Genomic DNA, 20258 nt, shown 5'->3' with positions numbered 1-20258 from the left:
TAAAGACTACAGAAAGTAAATGACAAAGATATGTGAGAACACCCAAACATTTTTAACGAGAAATATAATACTGATAAGTTTCCAGAGAACGAGATATTTTTTAAGGGCATCACATCCACTACCGAGGGTACCATGCAACCTACGGCACATCACACCACGCGTGACATGCTTTTGCTAAGCGGTGTCATGCGTTACAGGTACCACTTGATGTACGCAATTTTTAAAAGTGGGCGACTCTTCCGTCAGTACCCGTCAGTACAAATGTTCCTTGTGAATCAGATCTAGGGTTTATGAAGGTTCCCATGTAAGGCCTGAAACACTATGTCTTGGCGTTACCGAGCGTTTTTTTTTTTTTTTTTTTTTATATAACGTTTCTTAGAGGTGTATAGGATAGTATTGCAACTGAACCATTGAGCTTTATAAAAAAAAGAAAGAAAAAAAAAACGCTCGGTAAAACAAAGGTCAACCCAATTCAATTCGATTTGGCAACATCTTAGGTTGAACTAGGTTGACTTGAATGGGAGTTGAGCTGAAAGGAGGCTGCATTGAATGGGGGTTGAGTTAAAATGGTGTCAAGTTCAATGGGGGATGAATGGTGTTGAGGTACACGCACACCGTTCATGAACGCACTGAAAAATGTTATGTTACAACTGTATTAGGGTATTTGTACTTTAGAAATGTGAATAACGGCCATTTTTTAAGCTTAAATTTAAAAAATTCTAGCCAAAGAGATCAGACCCCTGACTAAAAGTGCGCACACGTAGTGAATTCTTTTTTTAGCACTTTGTAAACCTACAAATATCGAAAAAAAGGCATTAAAGCTTCGCTTCAAGGGATTAGCAAATTTAGTGTAGACAAGTGCGGTATATAGTTGCTGCTTCTTGGTCTGACGGAATTTGATGTTCTATTAAATTATGTGGTTAAACAGTAGCTTCATCCAAAAATAACCATAATTATTGTACAATTCAATAATAAAAACAACCCTTTTTCAAATGAAAGTAAAAAGCAACCCTAAAATTTAATACACTGAAAAATCTTCCTTTATTACAAGCGAGTGGGAAGGGCCTGCTTTATGTTAATGCTAAAGTTTGTAATTGCACATTGCTAGTTTTAATGTTTTATGTTTGAATTGAAATAATTTGAATTTAATTGAAATAACTATTATGTTGAATTGAAAATCAAGTATTTTGCGGGCATCAAGACATGGCTAATTGTAGAAAAAGCCAAGGCAGATAGTCCGAGTGATTGAGAGGGAAATCTGGGATAAGCCCTTTTTAGGATTGTATAAAAATGATGTAATTTCATTTGTTGTCTATCTATCATCCATACATATGTCATATGTATGGTCTTTCAAAATCTTTGAATTGAAAATACAGCTAAATGAGCCTTTCATTCTTTTAGCATTAATATAAAAGTTAAAGTGTAGGATAAAGAGTGGAAGAGTGAGGGGAAGTGGAGCTTTGCATAATTTATTATTTCTTATCACTAAATGTTTTCGTTGCTCTCACTACATTCTAGTGACTTTTTGGTTGATTTAGTCATTTTCTTCAGTAATCCAGTGATTTATGTGTGAATTTAGTGATTTTTTAGCTTAGACAATATAAAAAATCACTAGATATAGTAATAAATCACTAGGGGTAGCAACCCTGGTTGGGTAACTTTAAACACAACGGCTTAAATATTCGAAGTCCGTATGAAAAAGTTGATTTTTGAAAATAAATATTTGTTTTCAAACGGCATGGTTTAATAAATAAACGGTTATACCCGCATTAAATAGATCTTGTTGCAATTAGTTTTCGTAGATTTGTCAGTGTAAAAGGCCTCTGATTGATTGACAGTGATCGCATAACGTCACTTTCAACCAATTAGAGGCCTTTTTCATTGACAAACATAAGACAAATAATTGCAATAAACTCTATTGAACGTTGAATTTGATTGCAGTTTTGTTTGGAAATAACGCGAAACCCTTCCCAAAGTTTCCTGAAAGGTTAGAGTTGGCGATTTCGGAATACTTCAATCAATCAATCAATCAATTTATTAATACTAAACACAAAAAAGCTTTTATATAAAAAAATGTGGAATTTTGTATTTTGCACCAAAACTAATATCACAGATGTGTGTTTATTCATTTTTATCTTGTATACTGTTCTAAAGCATATCTTTAAATATAAAGGACGCTAATGAACTCAGGCCACGGGTGCCCACATGGGAGAGGGGGGCTCCACCCGCCCTCTGGCTGAATGATTCTGCCTTATATTTTTGTTTTGAGATTTCTATTATACAGAATTGGAAGTGCCGATTAGACTAGGTCAGCCCCCCCCCCCTAAAATTCAGCTTATGGGCGCCCATGGTTCAGGCACACGCTAAAAGATTTTCCAGTTGGAGGGGGCCTGGAAAAAGACATTCAGATCAGGTGAAGTGACAAAACACAAGAAATAATAGGGGGATCTCAAAATTTAGGGGAGCACGGATCAAGATTTAGGGGAGCCTCCTCCCCCTCGTACTGGACTGAAGAATTCCTACCTGGGGTAGAAGTTTCTGAGGGAGGGGTAACGCTACTGAAAACTTCCCGATTTTCAACATTTTTAAAAGTCTATTTGACTGCGTAAACTAGCCCCTTTGAATTGGACCTTCTGAGACCATTCCAAATTAGCCTAATTTCTTGCGAATTTTTCTGTCCACGGTCTATAAATTTTTGTTGACAGTACATTTCAAAAATATTTCCTATTAGTCATGAATTTTACGATTTTGTGAACCTCCAGCACCTCATCTGATGCCATGAAATCGTAAAAATTTCTTACAAAGGAATTATGAAAAAAAAACAATTTTGATTTTTTTTTTCCACAAGTATCTCTGTCTACGCGGTAAAGCCTAGCCTGGGTGAGTAACTATTGATTATTTAGAAACTCTCCAGCCATTCAATATTCAAATCGATACGCTAAAAAGGGAGAAAATTTGATGTCTTCCTAACAGGGCCCAGAAATAAGGATCCGTAGCTGCAATTTAACATTTCCGCATGTGGTTAAAAACGCCATGAAGGGAAGTGAAAGAACCCAATAAGCATCTCTATTCCACACCAAAAATCTTGATGAATAACATTTCAGAATGGTGTAAAAGAGTACGCTTACCTTTATATCGTTAGAAGCATACAATTCACACACGACCTATTCAAACAATAACTCGTTTCCGACTGAATCGAGCAATCACTTTTAACGAATTTATTTGGCTGGCGGCCATTGGGAATTGGGATGCTTTTGTGGTATGTTGATGGTTGAGCATAGGTGAATCTTACAAAAAATTGCAATTAGTTATTTAAAAAGTAAAATGGAATTGTAAAAATGTAAAGTTGTATGGCTGTAACCTGCGGTACTATTTGTATTTGGAGCAATTTCCTTCTCCAGTGGAACAGATTGGCGGAAGAAATTCCTTTGGCATTTTGCAATGAGGGCAAAAGTCCACTTTTTTCCGAAAATTAGTTAAGCATATGGTTCAAAAGAGATATATCGGTTGGTCTGTTCAAAATAGACTTATCTTTAATTCTGACCGAGTTTCTTAAATTCTGATTTGTGAGAAAGGTTTTTCATTGTGCGTTTTTATTTTCATTTTGCTCTCCTGGAATATTAGGAAACGGGTACTTAGCCCCTTTTTGAAAAATTCAACAGATTTGCCCCCTAGATTGTGACAAATACTTTTTTTGTATTTTCATTGAATAATATATCGAAAAAAATCGTCCCCCTATAAATTCTTGAAAAACACATTGTGCCCCCCCCCAAACATTGACGTTAGTTTGCATCACTGCCCATTTTCGAAAATGAAAATTTAATTGGTGCTTCCTTTTTAGCTAGTACACACTCGAGAATTTGTATCGTGAACATGAGCAAACAACCGGTTTTCACGATCTTTATGCCAGACAATTAGCTTCGGCTCGGTGGAAAACTACATTGTAGATATATTTCAATTAAATATTTAGTTGGTATTTTGGTTAGGTTAGGCTAGGTTAGGTTACGTATTTAATATAATGTGTTCTGGGCGACCCCACTTCCATAGTTTTTTGTTGTAGTTTGGATAATTTTGTTACTAAACAATTATATTTTCATAATATTTTGGTATTTATCATTGTGATTAACCTAGATTCAATTCTTGAGTGTGGACTGGATAATACGTGAATACCATTTGTTTTCCTTCGATGCTCTCTCGGCATCGCAAAGGGTCAGCGAAATTCTGCAAAATTCTATCTGGGGAGCTTTTGTTCATCATTTAAAGCAGTTGAGTCCTTCCTCCTTCTCTATTAATAAAACGTAGAAAAACTAATATAAGATAGGTCTATTACCTATGTTCATAGGCTAATGTGTCCACGAAAAGGTGTTTCCATGTTCCTACCTCTATTCTCCCCCTATTACTGAAGCTTCGAAAATTTCATATAATACAGGTTCTATACCTGTTTCAAGCCTATCGTATGTCGCGAAAGTTTTTTTCAAGTTCCTGTCTCTGTGGCCCGAGACGATATTTTTTTTTTTTAATTTTAGACATAGACCAAGATTTAACACAGATATTTCACTGAAAACATTCTCTTGGCCCTTGGTTAAGTTGTACATATATTAACAACAAAAGTACGAAGAACAAAAGGGAAATCTTTTTGTAAGACAGTGGAGATAATTTGAATGAATATTTCGGCCCTATGTCCAAGGGCCGTCCTCAGCAAGACAAAAATATATAAAAGAAAAAAAAAGACTCACAACAACATGCGACCAATAAAACCAAAAAAGTGGAAATTTTTTTCAAAACAATCCTAGCATCATTACTTCAGCGAAGTTCAACCAGGACTGATAAAAAGTAAGGTAAAACAAGACGATTCAATGAAATGAAAGAAAATAAATTAAAAACATGTTCTTATTGCTAATCCAGCCTTTTTGGCAGCTAACCTCAAAGGTCTTTTTGTAACCGGTTCTGTGTTAATGTCTATCGGTTTTTTAGAATATTTTGTAAGATCATTTTTTATTAAATTTGTGTATAGAGCATTTAGTGTATAATCACCTAAGTCGCTATTTAAGGAAATATTATTATTAATTTTAAGTTTAATTTCAATTGATTCTCGGACTACCTGTTTTATGTTTGGGTCATTGCTGATAAGGGTGGATTCATCAAAAAGTATATTATGGCTAGGATTTTCAAAAATATGGGTGCCTAATGCAGAATCAGATGAAACAGTGGAAATATTAGAATTTAAGGCTTTGACAATATCATCTTTATGTTGTTGTATGCGCTTTTCTAAATTCTGGTTTGTTCTACCTATATAATATTTGCCACAATCGCATGGTATTTGATAGACCCCTCTTTGGCGAGTAACTGGGGTTTTATCTTTACCAGAATTTAGAAAATTTATGATTCTAAAATTATTTGTGAATACTACATGCAGATTATTTTTTGTGCAAACTTTTTTAAGATTTGTAGTGATTTTTGGGATATAGGGGAGGTAGATTATATTTAAGGGCTTGTCAGACATCTCACTTGGTAAACTATCATTAATTTTACGGAAATGTCTTTTCAGTCTACAGTTAATTACATTATTAATAAATATCATAGGATACCCATTTCCAAAAAGTATGTCCTTGATAAAGTTTAATTCTGCTGTGATGTGGGAATCAGAACAAATATTTAGGGCGCGATCGACGAGGGAACCTCCCATGATGGGGGGAACCTCCTGATGGGGGGAACATCATGGGGGGAACCTCCCATGATGTAGTCATGGCAAAAGTTTCGTTCGTATACTACTTTTCAAGATAGCCAAGTGCCCTTCATCTAGAATTTTCCCCAAAATCTATGTACAGGAACAGGAGAGGCTTTTGGTCGTTTCCTCTGAAACCTTAAACGTTTTGCCCTTCGTCTTCTACCATTGATTGTGTTTTTCACGTAAATCGGTTTTTGTTGCGTTTTAAATATTGAACACCGAAAATTCCCTCCCCCCCCCCCCTATCCCTGAAACTAATGTCCACATGCCAGCACACATGGGCTTAGAATTTTAAATCAAGGTTTTGTCCACTTTTCGCCACCAGATGTACATGTCGGAGTGCCACATATGCCACACAGTTCCGCCACCCATGGCACGCTTACGCTACGCTTGACATAGTCCATGAAATGCTTGGCACACTTTCACCACTCTTGGCACGTGTCACGTGATGTACGTGATTTCTGGAAGTTGGAGCCCCACTAGGGTTAACTTAAATGCGAACTTTAAACGTAAATTACATAAAAAGCTACATTTTTAAAGGTGTTAAGATGTGGATTCAATGTTAATAATGATTTAAATTGTCACTCTGCAACATAAGCTGCTTAACGTAGGAATTTATTTTTCACAACCTAGAGAGCAACTTTGATGTTTTATGTTTTTTTTTTTGTTTTTTTTTTAATATTAAAAAGCTATTTTTCAATTGAAATACCAATAAAAAAGTATATTTGCAATCTAGGTGGAGCTATATAGGGGGTGAAATGGTTTTACTTCTACCCAAACACCTCTACCATAATTGACGAGCCTGAAAGAGTATGCTTTAAGTAGTATGACCTCAATCCATACGAGCAGAACCCTACCCCGATGTACTATTGGAGTTGCTAACACCTTTTTTGGCATCATTCCAAGAATATAGAAGCTGGTTTCCGAGAATTTCGAGAATTTTAAGAATGATGCGTTATCTTGTATTGCATAATCATTCTGGTTGTCGCGGAAACAATACAAAGTATACAAGCGGGCCCATATTATGATTTCCGAGAATTTTTTCGCAAGTTTCCGAGAATTTCAAGAATGTTGCATTATCTGGTATTGCATAATCATTCATGTTGTTGGTGAAACAATACAATACGGTCTGTGAAAGCCCTCACATCTGGTCATTTGAGATAACAAGTGAGCCAGCTACATTTATTTGCTTCTAAGTAGTTCTCCATTGATTTCCTGATATTGATATCTGATGTATGAATCGAACGTGAGACCCATTATTTCCTACGGTAAAAAAAAACGACACGTTACTCGACTGAGCCAACAAGTCATAGATGATAATATGCTCTTAGAAATACATTCTAGGCAATCAAAGTATTGTTTCTGGGATGCTAGCCAACTGATGTTAAGCATCACAATATCGTAAAACGTTAATTGTGCAATTGATTTCTCAATTGGAGTTGAATATACGGTAAATGCTATCAGTGATTTGTTTCTGGGCACATTTTTGGCATCACTTCATGAATTTGTATAACACAGTGAGTTGAGATGCTTGCTGGACAGACATATTCTTTTGATGGTTAATGAAACTTGTTTCGATCTCCAAAAATTGTAATGACTACAACCGGGCAGGTATCATTTTCGTAATGTAATCGTCCTGAGTAGTCTCCGAAGCCATGCTGCGCCGACATGACAGCGGCGAATGTGTGATTTAGTATCGGCGGTGGTGCCAAAAATTTTGCGGTTTTACCAAGTACGTTCAACCTCAACTTAATTTTAGTAAGGATTTTTAAATGGTTGGCTAAAAACATACAAGAACAATATGCAGGAATTTGTTGGGCCGTGCGGAAAGTGTTTATGTTCACATTTTATCAGACCAAGTAGGATTCCCATTTTTAGCCACTAGACCCAGGGAAACCTATGTTGTGTTTATGTTTAGCATCGCATTGTTCCTATAAAATCCCGTGTTTAGTCATTTCCTTCTTGTTAATGATTTGGGCTATTGTGTGTATAACTTTCAAAGTTTGAAGTTGAAACATCTTCTGTTCACCAAATACGTACGAAAAGGACACGTGCCAAGAGTGGTGAAAGTGTGCCAAGCATTTCATAGACTATGTCAAGCGTAGCGTAAGCGTAAGGATATTGTGAAAAAACAAATAACAACAGCAAAAAACACTGTATACAAGCCAGATACAATGGCTTAACAACACTAAAAATTTAAAATTAACGGTTACAAGAAGGTTAATTCAGAGACGACACTCTGAACAAGTTTTTTGTTGTCATGGATACAAGTGAGTTTGTTCACTCTACTTGGAGCCATCATTGATCTTTTTGCAGTCACTATCAGTCCTGTCGTGCTAAAAAGCCCTTCAGCTGGTGTACTTGTTGCTGGTACGGCCAGAACTTGACGAGCATAAGATGCCACTCGCGGGATCTGATGTTTGTATTTTTTTTCAGAAGGTTAATGTCTGTTTTTTATTTTCAAATAAATTCATCCGGTTGGCTTCAACAGCCAACGAGAAATAAAGATAATCCTGACACCGGATTATCAGGTTGATCTCTTTATGTTCTGCAAGTGAATGAGCATCCTGATCGTTCATCTGTTGGAGTATTTTCTTATGGACAGTTTCTCAGTTCCAGCAGATGAATAGAACCTTTTCGCAATTGGTTCTGATGGTGCCTCATTATCGCTCGGAATTTCCACATCACTCAAGTTTTAATTATCGGTCTCTTGTCGAATAGTGGTGCTAGAACCAGCAGCATCCACATTTTTCCCATCACCAATCTCTTTAACAAATTCTTTGAGCTCATTTTCTGTCACAATTATTTTTTATCCTTTCAAAGAGTAAATCTCGTCGGTTTTGAGACGATTCAAGGAGGTGCTCATCATTTTTTTAGTCTAAAGGTCTCAAAATCCAATAGCACTGCTGATACCATCAAACTGTCTCGAGGAAAACGCTTATCAAACTTGGCCCTCAAGTTTTGCTTGGGCTCTGCTATTGGGGAAGATTCACCCCCCTTTTCTTCCATGTGTGCCTTTAACATTCCTCTACATAACAAAGCAACGTTCAGTGTCGGAAAGGTCTCACCTTCATTTACTTGCAGAAAGCAGCTTGCACAAGGCAGTCATGAGCTGAAGATCATTTTCGTCCAAAACTAAGTCAGGTTTGCCAGTTTGATAAAGGAGAGTCGATATAACAGCTTTATGGTTTAAAACACTGCCAAGCATTGTATATGTTACTTTGTTGCGTTCCACCGCGTGAGAAGATCTCTTTTGAGCATCCTGTAATGGTCATTTCTTCCACTGCAGGGTATCCCCTCGGTAACATGAACAATGAGCAGCTCTGAGTCTGCATTTTAAACCTGATCAAGCTTGCTCAGTCCTTCAATCGCAAAAAAACTTCGGATTTCTGTTTTTCGAATTCACGGCTTAAATCAGAGCCTCTGTAAGTCAAGGATTTGGCAGTAAGTCTAGCCTTTTTCACCAGATCACAAACCTCTGTAACTTTTGACACTCAATCAACTGTGATCAGATTGTGAAGCTCATGTGTAACACAACTTCTTGACCTCATATCCAAAATTGTACAGGCTAATGGTACATTTGCACCTCTATCACGAACAAGTTATGTCCCTCCCTCCAATGTCAACTAGCTTAACACAGATAAATATTCTTTTCTAATGTTGTCAGCTGTATGTCGCTCATCACCAAAAAAGTTGGTTGAAAGAGTCATATTCTTCATCTCAAACTTTTGAATGGTATACATGTGTCTGTAACGCTGATAGCTAAGATTGTCGTGGGCAACAGGGCAGATAATTCTGTTGCCAATGATCTTTTCCACTGTTGTGAATGTTGCATCATGTATGTCCTGCAAGCAGGAAATGGCAATGTTTCTTTCACATGGCAAATCTTCTGCACCTGCAATAATATCATACTTAATGCACAAAACTTTGGAAAGCCTATGCCTTTTGCAATATTGAAGGGAAGATTATCCTGTGCACTCAGAAAAGCAAGATCTCTGCCAAGAATATATTTTACATCTGAATCCATACTAGCATTGGGCCTTGGGGTACCACAGAGTGCCACAAATGGGCTTCTTCTTTGTGTCTGATGAAATAGGCTGTATTATCAGGGAGAACTAATCTGCACATCTATCGTAGGGCCTCTGCGCCCTACACTACAGGGGAAAATAAATTGCACCTTTACTCTCTTTTCTTATCAACACTGAATAACCCTCGAAAATTCTTTTTTGAAAGAAGTGACCGAGTTATGAAGTTTCAAGTCAAAGTTTAAGGCTACTTCAACTTGGGTGTGCTCTGATCACTGTGCAAAAAAAATGTAATTCATTTCTATAGATATACAGTAGATATATTTCTATATTAGCTGTTGCTCTTTTCCAAATAACATGCTGAATTACCTAATGCTCTTTTACCTACCTATTTTCATACGAAAAATAAGAAAGAAAAAATGAACAGAGTTTAAAAGTAGAAGGTAGAATATTTGTTTCAAGAAAAATTTCTTCTTCTTCTTCTTCCTACGAACCGATGTACATGGCGAGCCCAAGATCACAGTATTTATCTTTGAGAAACAGATTAGCCGGGATGACGGTGGAAGCCCGGAGGTTGATATCGATAAGAAAACAATAGAGCAAAAAAACGGCGGCGTATTAGAGACGCTGCCGCCGATAGAATCAGGGGCGGCGTCAACACGCTGATGCAAGCTCGGATGCGCGCCACCGTTTTTTTTTCGGCGGTGCGCCGCCAACCTTTTGGCGCGGCTTCGGGGTCTAGTCCTGAGCACATCCGTTTTCCACTAAATCTTTTTGTCTCCCCCCCCCCAATTTTTTTAACTTCTATTTTCTTATCTGCAAGTTTTTCAACTTTTTTCCATGTCTTAAAATCACATGAAATATACTCATAACAAACAAAATTCACTTGTGATTTTTAAAAATACAAAATGAAGATGATAGAAATATGTCAGTCGTGATTTTTCTATTTGAAAAATAATATTTATAGTGACGTTTTTTACTTAGTTTTATTTTAAACTGAATTTTTCAACTTTTTTTCATGTCTTAAAATCACATTAAGTATATTTATAACAAAAAAAAATCACTTGACATTTTAAAATGCAAAATGAAGATGATGCAAACCGAAAAATGCATTATTAGAAAAATAATGGATAGAAGGTACATTATTAGAAAAATAATTTTTGTAGTGACATTTTTTGGGACAGATTTTTTGGGACTTTTACTTTTATTGGACTTGAATTTTTCTACTTCTTTCCATGTCTTTAAATGACACGTAATCTTTGGTGAACATGGCTTTTGGATTTGTTTATGTGGCCGTCTCCGTGATACTCTGTGGTTGGACATTGACAGTACTTGGTTTATTGTTTATTTTCAATGAATGTTAATTGTGTCGTGGAAGGATAAACCCATACGTCTTATTTTAAAAAGTAAAGATGAAATATTTCAAGAAAGTGTGTCTACATGATAAAGTTGTCGTAGCCTTGAATGCTGAGAAGGACAAATATTTGAACTGCGAAACAAGTACTAATGGTGACATCATTGGAAATGTATGCGAGCGCTTTCGTGGCAATAAGTGATTAAATTTCTTTGGAGTACCAAAAACTGCGAATTTCATAGTGGTGGATATGCCAGAGTAAAATTTCTAGAGATGATAGTGCTCATAGATAATGCAAGCCTAAAACTAATAGTTGATGGTAAGGGCCAACTTCTTGCTAATTCTGCTGGTAATACATTACTCGTTGAAAAATCATATAATCATCTTTTTAGTATTACCATTCAGCGAAAGGTAAAATCAAGACAGGCGTACTCCAACACCAATGTCATAAATCATTTCTTGTCTATGTGTTGGAGCTGTAACCTATGAAAAAATAATGTGATAATAGACAGTGAAATCGAGAGCAAAACAAAAATGGGTAATGGTAGATAACATCGCAAGGGAAATTAAAGACTGCAATGAAAAGCAAAGTATCGCTGAACGTTAATACTATCATTAGTAGTTTACCAACAGACACCATCACTGAAAAGAATAATATCAATGATAAAAAACTGAAAATGAAATACTTCAAGAAAGTATTTGCACATGATAGTGTTAGCATTGAATGCTGACAGCATTGAATGCTTATTGCTGATTGCTGACAGCACTGAATACTGACAAAGACAAATATTTGAACTGCGAAACTAGCACTAATGGTACACCATTGGAAATGTATGTGACTATTGTCATGACAGTGGGAAATTAAATGTCTTTGGACTGCTGAAAAAAATCAACATTACTGATGGTGGATATACTAGAATCAAATTTAAAGAGATGATAATGCTTAAAGATAATGTATGCCTAAAATTTTATGGCATACTCTCTCTCTCTCTCTCTCTCTCTCTCTCTCTCTCTCTCTCTCTCTCTCTCTCTCTCTCTTTCTTTCTCTCTCTCGTATAAATATACCGTATAATGAATAAAGTTCAGCTTATTATATAAAGCAATTCCTCTGAACCTTGTTGCCGACACCTACGGTAGAGAAAACGCATACTTTCAAACGGTGTACGGAAACTACCAGTGGCGCCAACCCATAAATTGTAATGGAGTGAGGGGTTGATTGTTTAAAATTTAGATAATTTTGTTATAATCTTGTTAATTTTGGATTATTGAGTTAAATTATTAATCGGATTAGATTATCTTTTTCGTATTTTCTGCTGAGAATATAAAAAATAGATATTTTCCAATGAGCATTCCAAAAGTAGTATTTTTAAATCTAGCAAGGGGGCAAACATTCTAGAGGGCAAGTACCCTCCTTCTCTTCCCCCCTTCCAGTTGGTGCTGCTGGAGACTGTTTTTCTTGTCTTTTCTTTTTTAGTTAGGACAGGTAAGAAGAAATCTGGTTACCAAGACGTGTCTTACAAAATCTTTCATCAAGCCTTATGATTGGGAAAAGAAATGAACTTAGAACTTTAAAGCCTCTTCGTGGCCCTTCATTTGGGCCATAAATCTTGAAAGTTTCTGTAACCCACGGGAACAGGATCGCTATTTTTCGAGACACTGCTCTGCCTTACTAGTACTATTCATTTTTTCTTTTTGAAAATTTGTTAATTCTTCCTCTCCCTCTTTCAGAGCTGAATTATGGTACTGACCTTATCAGAAACATTGTTATTTATTGGGCCAGCATTTTTCTTATTATACGTTTTAAATCGACTGTTCAAGACAAGGGGAGTTGCAACTTTTGGTACTCTTGGTAATTTATGGGATGTGAAAGAGGATCATCATTGGAATCAAAACGCTCTGCTAGCTGAGGTAACTCTTTTTACTTGAGAATTGACTTTTAAATAGTTTGCCATTGATAAATATTAAGAGGAAAGAACTAAGATTTTATAAATAAAACAGATCGCCGATCATGTAACTTTTTATGTACCGATGTTGTTTAAAGACCAGAAAATATTAAGGCGGTCATATATATATATATAATATATATATATATATATATATATATATATATATATATATATATATATATATATATATATATATATATATACATATATATATATACATATATATATATACATGGCTTTCTCGAAATTTAAAAAGCTCGAAATCTAAATGGCTTTCTCGAAATTTAAAAAGCGAAACTTGTCCGTGGAGGAGGTAGAGAGAACAAAATCCTTAAAACATAAGAACACTTGGACACCGACACCGCTAATACCATCACACTAAACAATAAATATAAAATAATATCATATATTATTCTTCCTCTGGGAACATCATATCAACAAAACACCACAATAAATAAATCAATCAATGTATCAAAACTCATATTCAGCAAAAAGCAGTTCCTTAATGATTTTTCTAAATATATTGGGGTCTCCAATAGTCTTAATATCACTATTTAAACTATTCCATTTCCGAATACCTATATAAAAAACAGAAAAACATGAACGGGAAGATATACCTCAAGGTATACAGAAGTCCGCACTACCCCTTGTATCATGAAAATGAACAGTAGGCCAGTAATGAACAGTAATGGACAATAAATCACCAAAACAACGAGGCTGAACATCCTGCTGCAGTCCAAAAATAAACCACAATATATAGAATTCACGAAGGCCTGCAGCCGGCAAAATTTTTAAAGTTGGGCAAATTTCTCGAACAGACATACTTGGAGATATGCCGGCTAAAATTCTTACTGCATGATTTTGTAGAACTCCTATTGGTTTTAGGATAGAAGAAAAAGTAGAGAGCCAAATACTCGAACAATAAAGTATATACGGGTGTATTAAAGAAAAATAAAGATGGCGAAGGACAGATTTAGGAAAACAATGTTCGAGTTTCTTCATTATACCGTGATTTCTTGCCAGAATTTTTTTAGCTAAAGTTATATGTTGCCTAAAAGATAGAGTTTCATCTATTACAATCCCAAGGTATTTAAAAGACACAGTCCGTTTTATAACGCCATTGGACATATCTAATTCCTTGATCCATGGTTAAAAGTTTGGTGATCGCAAGAAAAAAATAAAGTTAGACTTAGCCATGTTGATCCTTAGTTTATTTACCCTCAGCCATGCTATAATTCTATTAACTGATTCCTTCATGGAAATCTGCAGCAGCTCCGCTGTCTTAGCTGTGCTAATGACTTTTGTGTCACCAGCAAAAAGTGTAACTGTTTCATTAGTTGGGTTTACCGTTAGTTCATTTATTCTATAGCAAAAATTATTTAGACAATTTGGTAAATCATTAATAAATGTCAAGAATAATGTAGGACCGAGAACTGATCCTTGTGGAACACCTATTTCAATACGCTTTTTTCTTAAGAAGAATCATTTAGTTGGACATACTGATAACGATTACTTAAAAAACTTCTTAAAAAATTTAATGATTCATATGATTCATACATAATTCACCTTTTTTTTTACAATTTTATTCCCTCAGCTCTTCCCCAGGATGCGGGCTTCCAAATAAATTCCTCTGTACCTGGGGTTTGATACAACTAATGGCAGATCTTTTATAACCTAAGTAGAGTGGTTTTAGACCCATCCCCCTTTGAACCTAAAAATTTTTATGATCATTTCCACAGTGTCTTTGATACCTCCCATAATTCGCCTTTATTTGTTTGTTTTTACTACTTCATCCTCTCTTCTCTTCCCCAGGATGCGCGGTTTCCAAGTAATTTCCTCTGTATCTGGCTCTGATCATGGGTGTCGTTTGGGGGGAAGGGGGGTACTTGCCCCTCAATAATTTGTAGGAAAAAATATGACATTGCCCCTGACCCTTGACTCTCAGGATATACGCCCCTCTTGCCCCCTCCCCCCCATAAAATGCTGGAGCTACGCTCCTGGGTCTGATACAACTAGTGGCAGATCTTTCGTAAGCTAGGTAGAGTGGTTTTAGGCCCGTTCCCCTTTGAATCTCAAAATTTTAAATGATTATTTCCGTAGTGTTTTTGAGAATTCCTATAATTCCCTTTTTTGTTTTGTTTTTTGACAACCTCATCCCCCTCCTCTTCTCCAACGTATGGGTCTCCAAATAAATTCCTCTGCACCTGGTGTTTAAAACCAAGTGGTGGGAGGTCTTCTATGACAGGTTTCCATTAATGATATTCCTGTTATACGCCCGTAGCCGATCGTATCGTTTGGGATCCGATGACATGTTTAGCTCCAGAAGAATTGTCTAAGGTTGATCAACAATCAATCTCGAGCCCAGTATCTTGTATAGTTCCTGAACCCGCCAAGCGGCTTCTAGCGGGACTTGTCTGTATGCAAGATTTTTCGGTACTCTTGCATTATGCGGGCCTTTCGGGTTAACCGCTATAGAGTAGGCAATGATAAACCCGTTTATGACGTGTTAACCGCTATAGAATAGGCAATGCTATCGTGGTTTTCATTGCGTATACGATATTAAACTGTGTTTTATGAGGTTTAGGGGGGGGGGGGGAGGTACCTAGGTTAGGTTAGGTCACGTATTTAATATATACTATGCTTTGTTTCTGGGGGGGGGGGGTAATTTGTTTCGGGGGGGGGGGCCAAATCCTTCAAACCCATTATTCTGTGAGAAAAATCAGAAAATTATGGGAAAATGAAATAAATCGTGAGATTTTGGGAGGGGGGGCCGGACGCCCCCCCCCCCCGTGTACGTCCCTGCTTACAGTTCACTGATGTTAGTAAAAAGTGTGAAGAACGCCACTGTTCTGCCATACAGAACAATAGGCCCGTTCTTTTGCACTAAGATCTTACATCTAAGATCTCACATCTTTCTGCAAAAATTTCCATTCTTTTAACTCATCTTTGTTCTAAGATCTTACAGGTCGCTGATTTTAGCAAAAAGCGTGCAAGACGCTTTCTTTCTGCCATATAGAACAATGATGAGAGAACTTTGATGATATTCTCATCATTGTTCTTAGACCGCTGATCCGAGCAGAATGATGAAAGACGTTTGCAAAAAAACGCCATAAGATGTAAGATCTTAGTGCTAAGATTTCACTTTTAACCGTTCTTTGTCAAAAGATGTAAGATCTTTGCACATAGATGAATAAAAGAACGGCCCTAATGATGAGAGAACTTTGATGATATACTCATCATTGTTCTCAGACCGCTGATCAGAGCAGAATGATGAAAGACATTTGCATAAAAACGACAAAAGGTATATGATCTTAGTTCAAAGATTTCACTTTTAAGCGTTTTCTGACAAAAGATGTAAGATCTTAGCACATTGATGAGCGAAAAAACGGCCCTAATATTGGATAAGTAGCTCTCTGAGATTTGGATTGTGTTGGTAAACCAAATTAGTTTTCATTCTTTTACGCAGTATAAAATGACAAAACAAATTAATTCATTATCGTCTCCCAATCAGCAGGTAGCATAACAAGTACAATGAAAAACTCTTTAACGATAGTTATTGTGACGAATTACGAACAGAGTTGCTAAAGAAAGAAACAAATAAACACAATGTCTGTATGATAAAGAAGAATAAAAGAACGAAAAAATTTATCAAAGCCAAGAGAATTTTCCAGTATGTTATTTAAAGCCTTAAATGTGGTACCTATGAGCTGACGCCGGAAGTCCAGATAATGGGACACGAAATCAAGGGACTTAAATCAGATCTTAACGAAGGAGTAAAAGGAATTTGAATCTCGTACTAATTTTAGGGACAAGAAGAAGAATTATCCGAAACAAAAAACACCTAAAGCGGACGAGTATGACTGAACATCGTCTTTAGTGTATTTTCTTTAGAAAAATTTTGTTATCTTTTTCAATTTAAATGCGGTAGAAATTCGATGTGTATGAAAACTAAATAATTTAGCTGTATGTGACAACAACTTCAGTAATGTCGAAACTTTTTTTTATCTCTATTTTTAATCGGATTTTTTTTTTCAAGGCTTCATTTTGCAACGTTTGTGAAAATTTAATTCTTACTGGTGGGTTGCTCTGCGAATGTTGTGGCTTGGTCTCTGATGATAAGTGTCTTGATGTCGCAATCCGAAAGTTTAAGTGCAAGTCAAGAATTGGAAGCAAGCTCGGGCTGCTCCACCACTGGATCAAGGGTAAATATAGGTCTGATGCAGCCTGCTTTTTCTTTCCTCTCGATGCTTTCCATTTTAAATGCTAAAAACGTGCAGTTCTTTAAAAGACCAAGGACAGTGAAAGCAAAATCTGATTTTCTCAATTTTTGTGGACGAAGAGGGTTGTTAAATTTAAATAGTTATTTTTATCATTGATTTGAACGGTTCAACCTTGACAATACTGGTGAAAATCTGCTATTACCCTGAAATTTTCATAACTAAAAAAAAAAAATCTTATAAAATCTTAGTTTTCACATATGAATAGATCTAGGGTGAAAAAAGGTTTATTTTGATATCCTTGAGATTTTAAAAATATCTACGTTTAGAAATTGATGAGCTACACTTTTGAAATTTTAAAATATAAATGAACAAAACAAGAAAGTACTTAAAAGTGGTCCATCCGGTGTTAACGTTATTTCATTTGAAAGCAGCGTAAATACTGAACGTAATTTCTTATCGGATTAATTGAAACGGACTCTTAATCGTCAAAGTTCTCTGTTCATATTAATGTTACCGTGACAATCCTAGCCAGCATTTGAAAATTTTAGTAAAGATGATAAATAGAGAAGGATAAGTTCTAAATGTGGTCCAGTAGCCGAATCTCTGACGAAGACTGAAGAAGATAATGTACGACAGAAGAAGCGAGTGAAAAGTGTAACTATGATTTGAGAAATTAAAATCGAAATCACAAGTAGTCACAATTGCAAATAGTCGCCGTCGCAAGTAACCATGGATCACAAGTGGCCACTGTAGCACTCGAATGTGGTTGCAGTTACAGTCACAGTAGTAGTTACAGTAGCAGTGGTCTTGAATGTTTCAAGCTAATACCCTTACCCGTTCCGAAGATAATGCAGATACGCCTTTTTGATAACCAGGAAGCACATATTGTCTTTTGATTTAGCTCAATATTCCCCGAAATTTCACCTCAATACCCTTAGCCTTTTTAGACACACCCAGGCTCAAGCATTGTTTACATCCATACAATATAAGTAGCTCCTCTTGATCTAAGCCCACTTGATCTGCCCTCTTGATCCCTTGAAGCCCTCTTGATCGAAGCCCACTTGATCTGCATTAGACCCTCTTTATGTCAACGGTAGTTGGTCTTATTATTAATGTTAATTGGACATGCCAAACAAAGAAGGATGGGCCACAAAACTGATATTGTATTCAAATGTCCAAGGGAGGCTGAAGGTGAAGATTTGCGATAGAAGAAGCAGAAGCATATTCCCTGTTAAAAGCGTGGCAGTGATGGGGTGAATATATCCCTACATTCCATGGAAGTAGAATAGCCCTCTGTGGGCTAGAAGCTGAAGGTCTTTAATAACCAAAGAAGAAAAATCATCCCAAGTACCCGTAAGTTGGCTATTATTTGCTTACTTTGGTTTAGAATACGCCACATTTTTACTTAAGAAAATCTCTTGAAAGCTAAGAGTTCAGAGTCTTGATTCAACAATAAATTACAATAAAAATACTCAAACATAGTCTCCCCCGTAAGGCTCCATGGCCAGGAAGCAACATGGGAGAAACAAAAAATAAATTTAATAATTTTACCACAAAAAGTTTCTGATATAGTTCTGTTCCACCTCCCCTTCATTGATCTCTCTCCGGTACGGGATTATAAAAAATATCCCTGTCATCTTATGTGGCATAGACTGTATGTAATAAAATGTGCATATTCCTGCTCAGTGTTAAAAAGAGAAAATACCCATAACGACCCAGTGTTGGCCTATAGAAATAAGTTTGTTGGCACATAAGTATTTCTGGCTTTTAAGATTTCCTATCACACAAGTACAAATACAAGCTTGATGTATTTATGAAATAAATTTCTGAAACGAATTGGAGAATTCTAAAGCTTGATTTATTTATTTAAGTAATTTTTATGTATTGGTTCAATTGTCTTCAACACGCTAAGCGCGGTATCTAAATCGGGAAGTTACAAAGCGACTCCCTTTCATAACTTTTTTTTTATCTATTAAGACTCATTTCTAATTTTTTTTCACATTATTTTTGCGCCGGTTTCTGAGTTACAAGGTGTTCCCAAAAGAGAACATCCCAAAAAACCAATAGATAAATTTACCTTTTCTGAAAATAAAGAGAAGTTTAAGTATGGATAGCGGTGATTGATTATCACCGCTATTTGAAAATAAAGTGAGCAATATGAAGAGCGGTGAATATAGAGGTGAGGGCTGTAGTCCCTATATCTCACTCTTGGGTTCTTCTTACATATAACTCGAGTGTCTAACAGTGGGTGAAGGAGGGTGGATAATGTGCTCTGGACAGTTTTTCTCGAGAGGGGTAACGATTCCATAAGTGAAATGTAGCTGGAAAGTCCTGTACCCAGAGCTCCAACCATGAGCTAAAGCGCAACTCTTAGGTAACCCATGAGGTTGATGAAAAGTGACCATTACCATCTCCTGGCTGTAATTACTGGATGATCGTTGTCAGAAACCTTTCTAACATGTCAACATCAACCTTGTGCTTGTTGTAGTTGGTGGATTACTGTTGGTTTCTTTGCTTCAGTTCGTTTCTTTTCACCTTATCCATGTCTCAGTTTCTTGTGAGTTGGGTTGACTTCATCCAAGTTTCTTCACCACAGGATCGATAATCAATATATGCCCTGATATTTTTCTTGAAGGTGTGACCTGAATGTATGGTTCGAGGCGTTTACCCCCCCCCCCGGCGTTTACCTCCTAGAAAATATCCCCCCCCCTGAAAAATACACCCCCTTGAAAACATTTCCCGGGGAAAATACACCTCCCTCCCCACGGATAATACCCCGTGGAAAATAAGGCTGTCCAAATTTGAGAATTTTATTTGAGTTTTGTTTTTTAATGTTTCGTAGGGGGGGGGGGGAGAGAAATTTTGGTGCTTGTGTATTTTGCGCCGCTCTCTCAAGTTTACGGTATGTAAAACTCGAGAACAAAATTATCAAATTTGGAAAGCCTTATTTTCCACGGAGGGGGGAGGGGGTAATTTTCGCAGGGG

At 36.4% G+C, this 20258-nt stretch overlaps 1 protein-coding gene and 1 pseudogene across 2 annotated transcripts in view; one reads left to right on the top strand and one right to left on the bottom strand.

Moving 5' to 3' along the window:
• LOC148942256 (putative fatty acyl-CoA reductase CG5065 pseudogene) overlaps nucleotides 1-3259 on the bottom strand; it is an 85214-nt pseudogene extending 81955 nt beyond the window's left edge. The window contains exon 1 of the transcript XR_016143215.1: nucleotides 3129-3259. The product of XR_016143215.1 is annotated as a putative fatty acyl-CoA reductase CG5065 pseudogene (transcript). The remainder of the gene's footprint in view (nucleotides 1-3128) is intronic.
• The window catches only part of LOC148942255 (diacylglycerol kinase epsilon-like), a 243418-nt gene that overhangs the window by 145165 nt on the left and 77995 nt on the right, over nucleotides 1-20258 (top strand). The window contains exons 2-3 of the mRNA XM_089103654.1: nucleotides 12836-13015; nucleotides 17090-17255. Coding sequence (XP_088959780.1) covers nucleotides 12845-13015; nucleotides 17090-17255 — 337 coding nt within the window. The 5' untranslated portion in view covers nucleotides 12836-12844. The remainder of the gene's footprint in view (nucleotides 1-12835; nucleotides 13016-17089; nucleotides 17256-20258) is intronic.

This window comes from Artemia sp. Qi Xiang Cuo, chromosome 17 (assembly GCF_049724085.1).
Source record: "Artemia sp. Qi Xiang Cuo chromosome 17, ASM4972408v1, whole genome shotgun sequence".
In the NCBI taxonomy this organism is placed as follows: Eukaryota; Metazoa; Arthropoda; class Branchiopoda; order Anostraca; family Artemiidae; genus Artemia; species Artemia sp. Qi Xiang Cuo.
The sequence above is the reverse complement of the archived record's forward strand: the minus strand, read 5'-3'. Positions and strand labels throughout refer to the sequence as shown.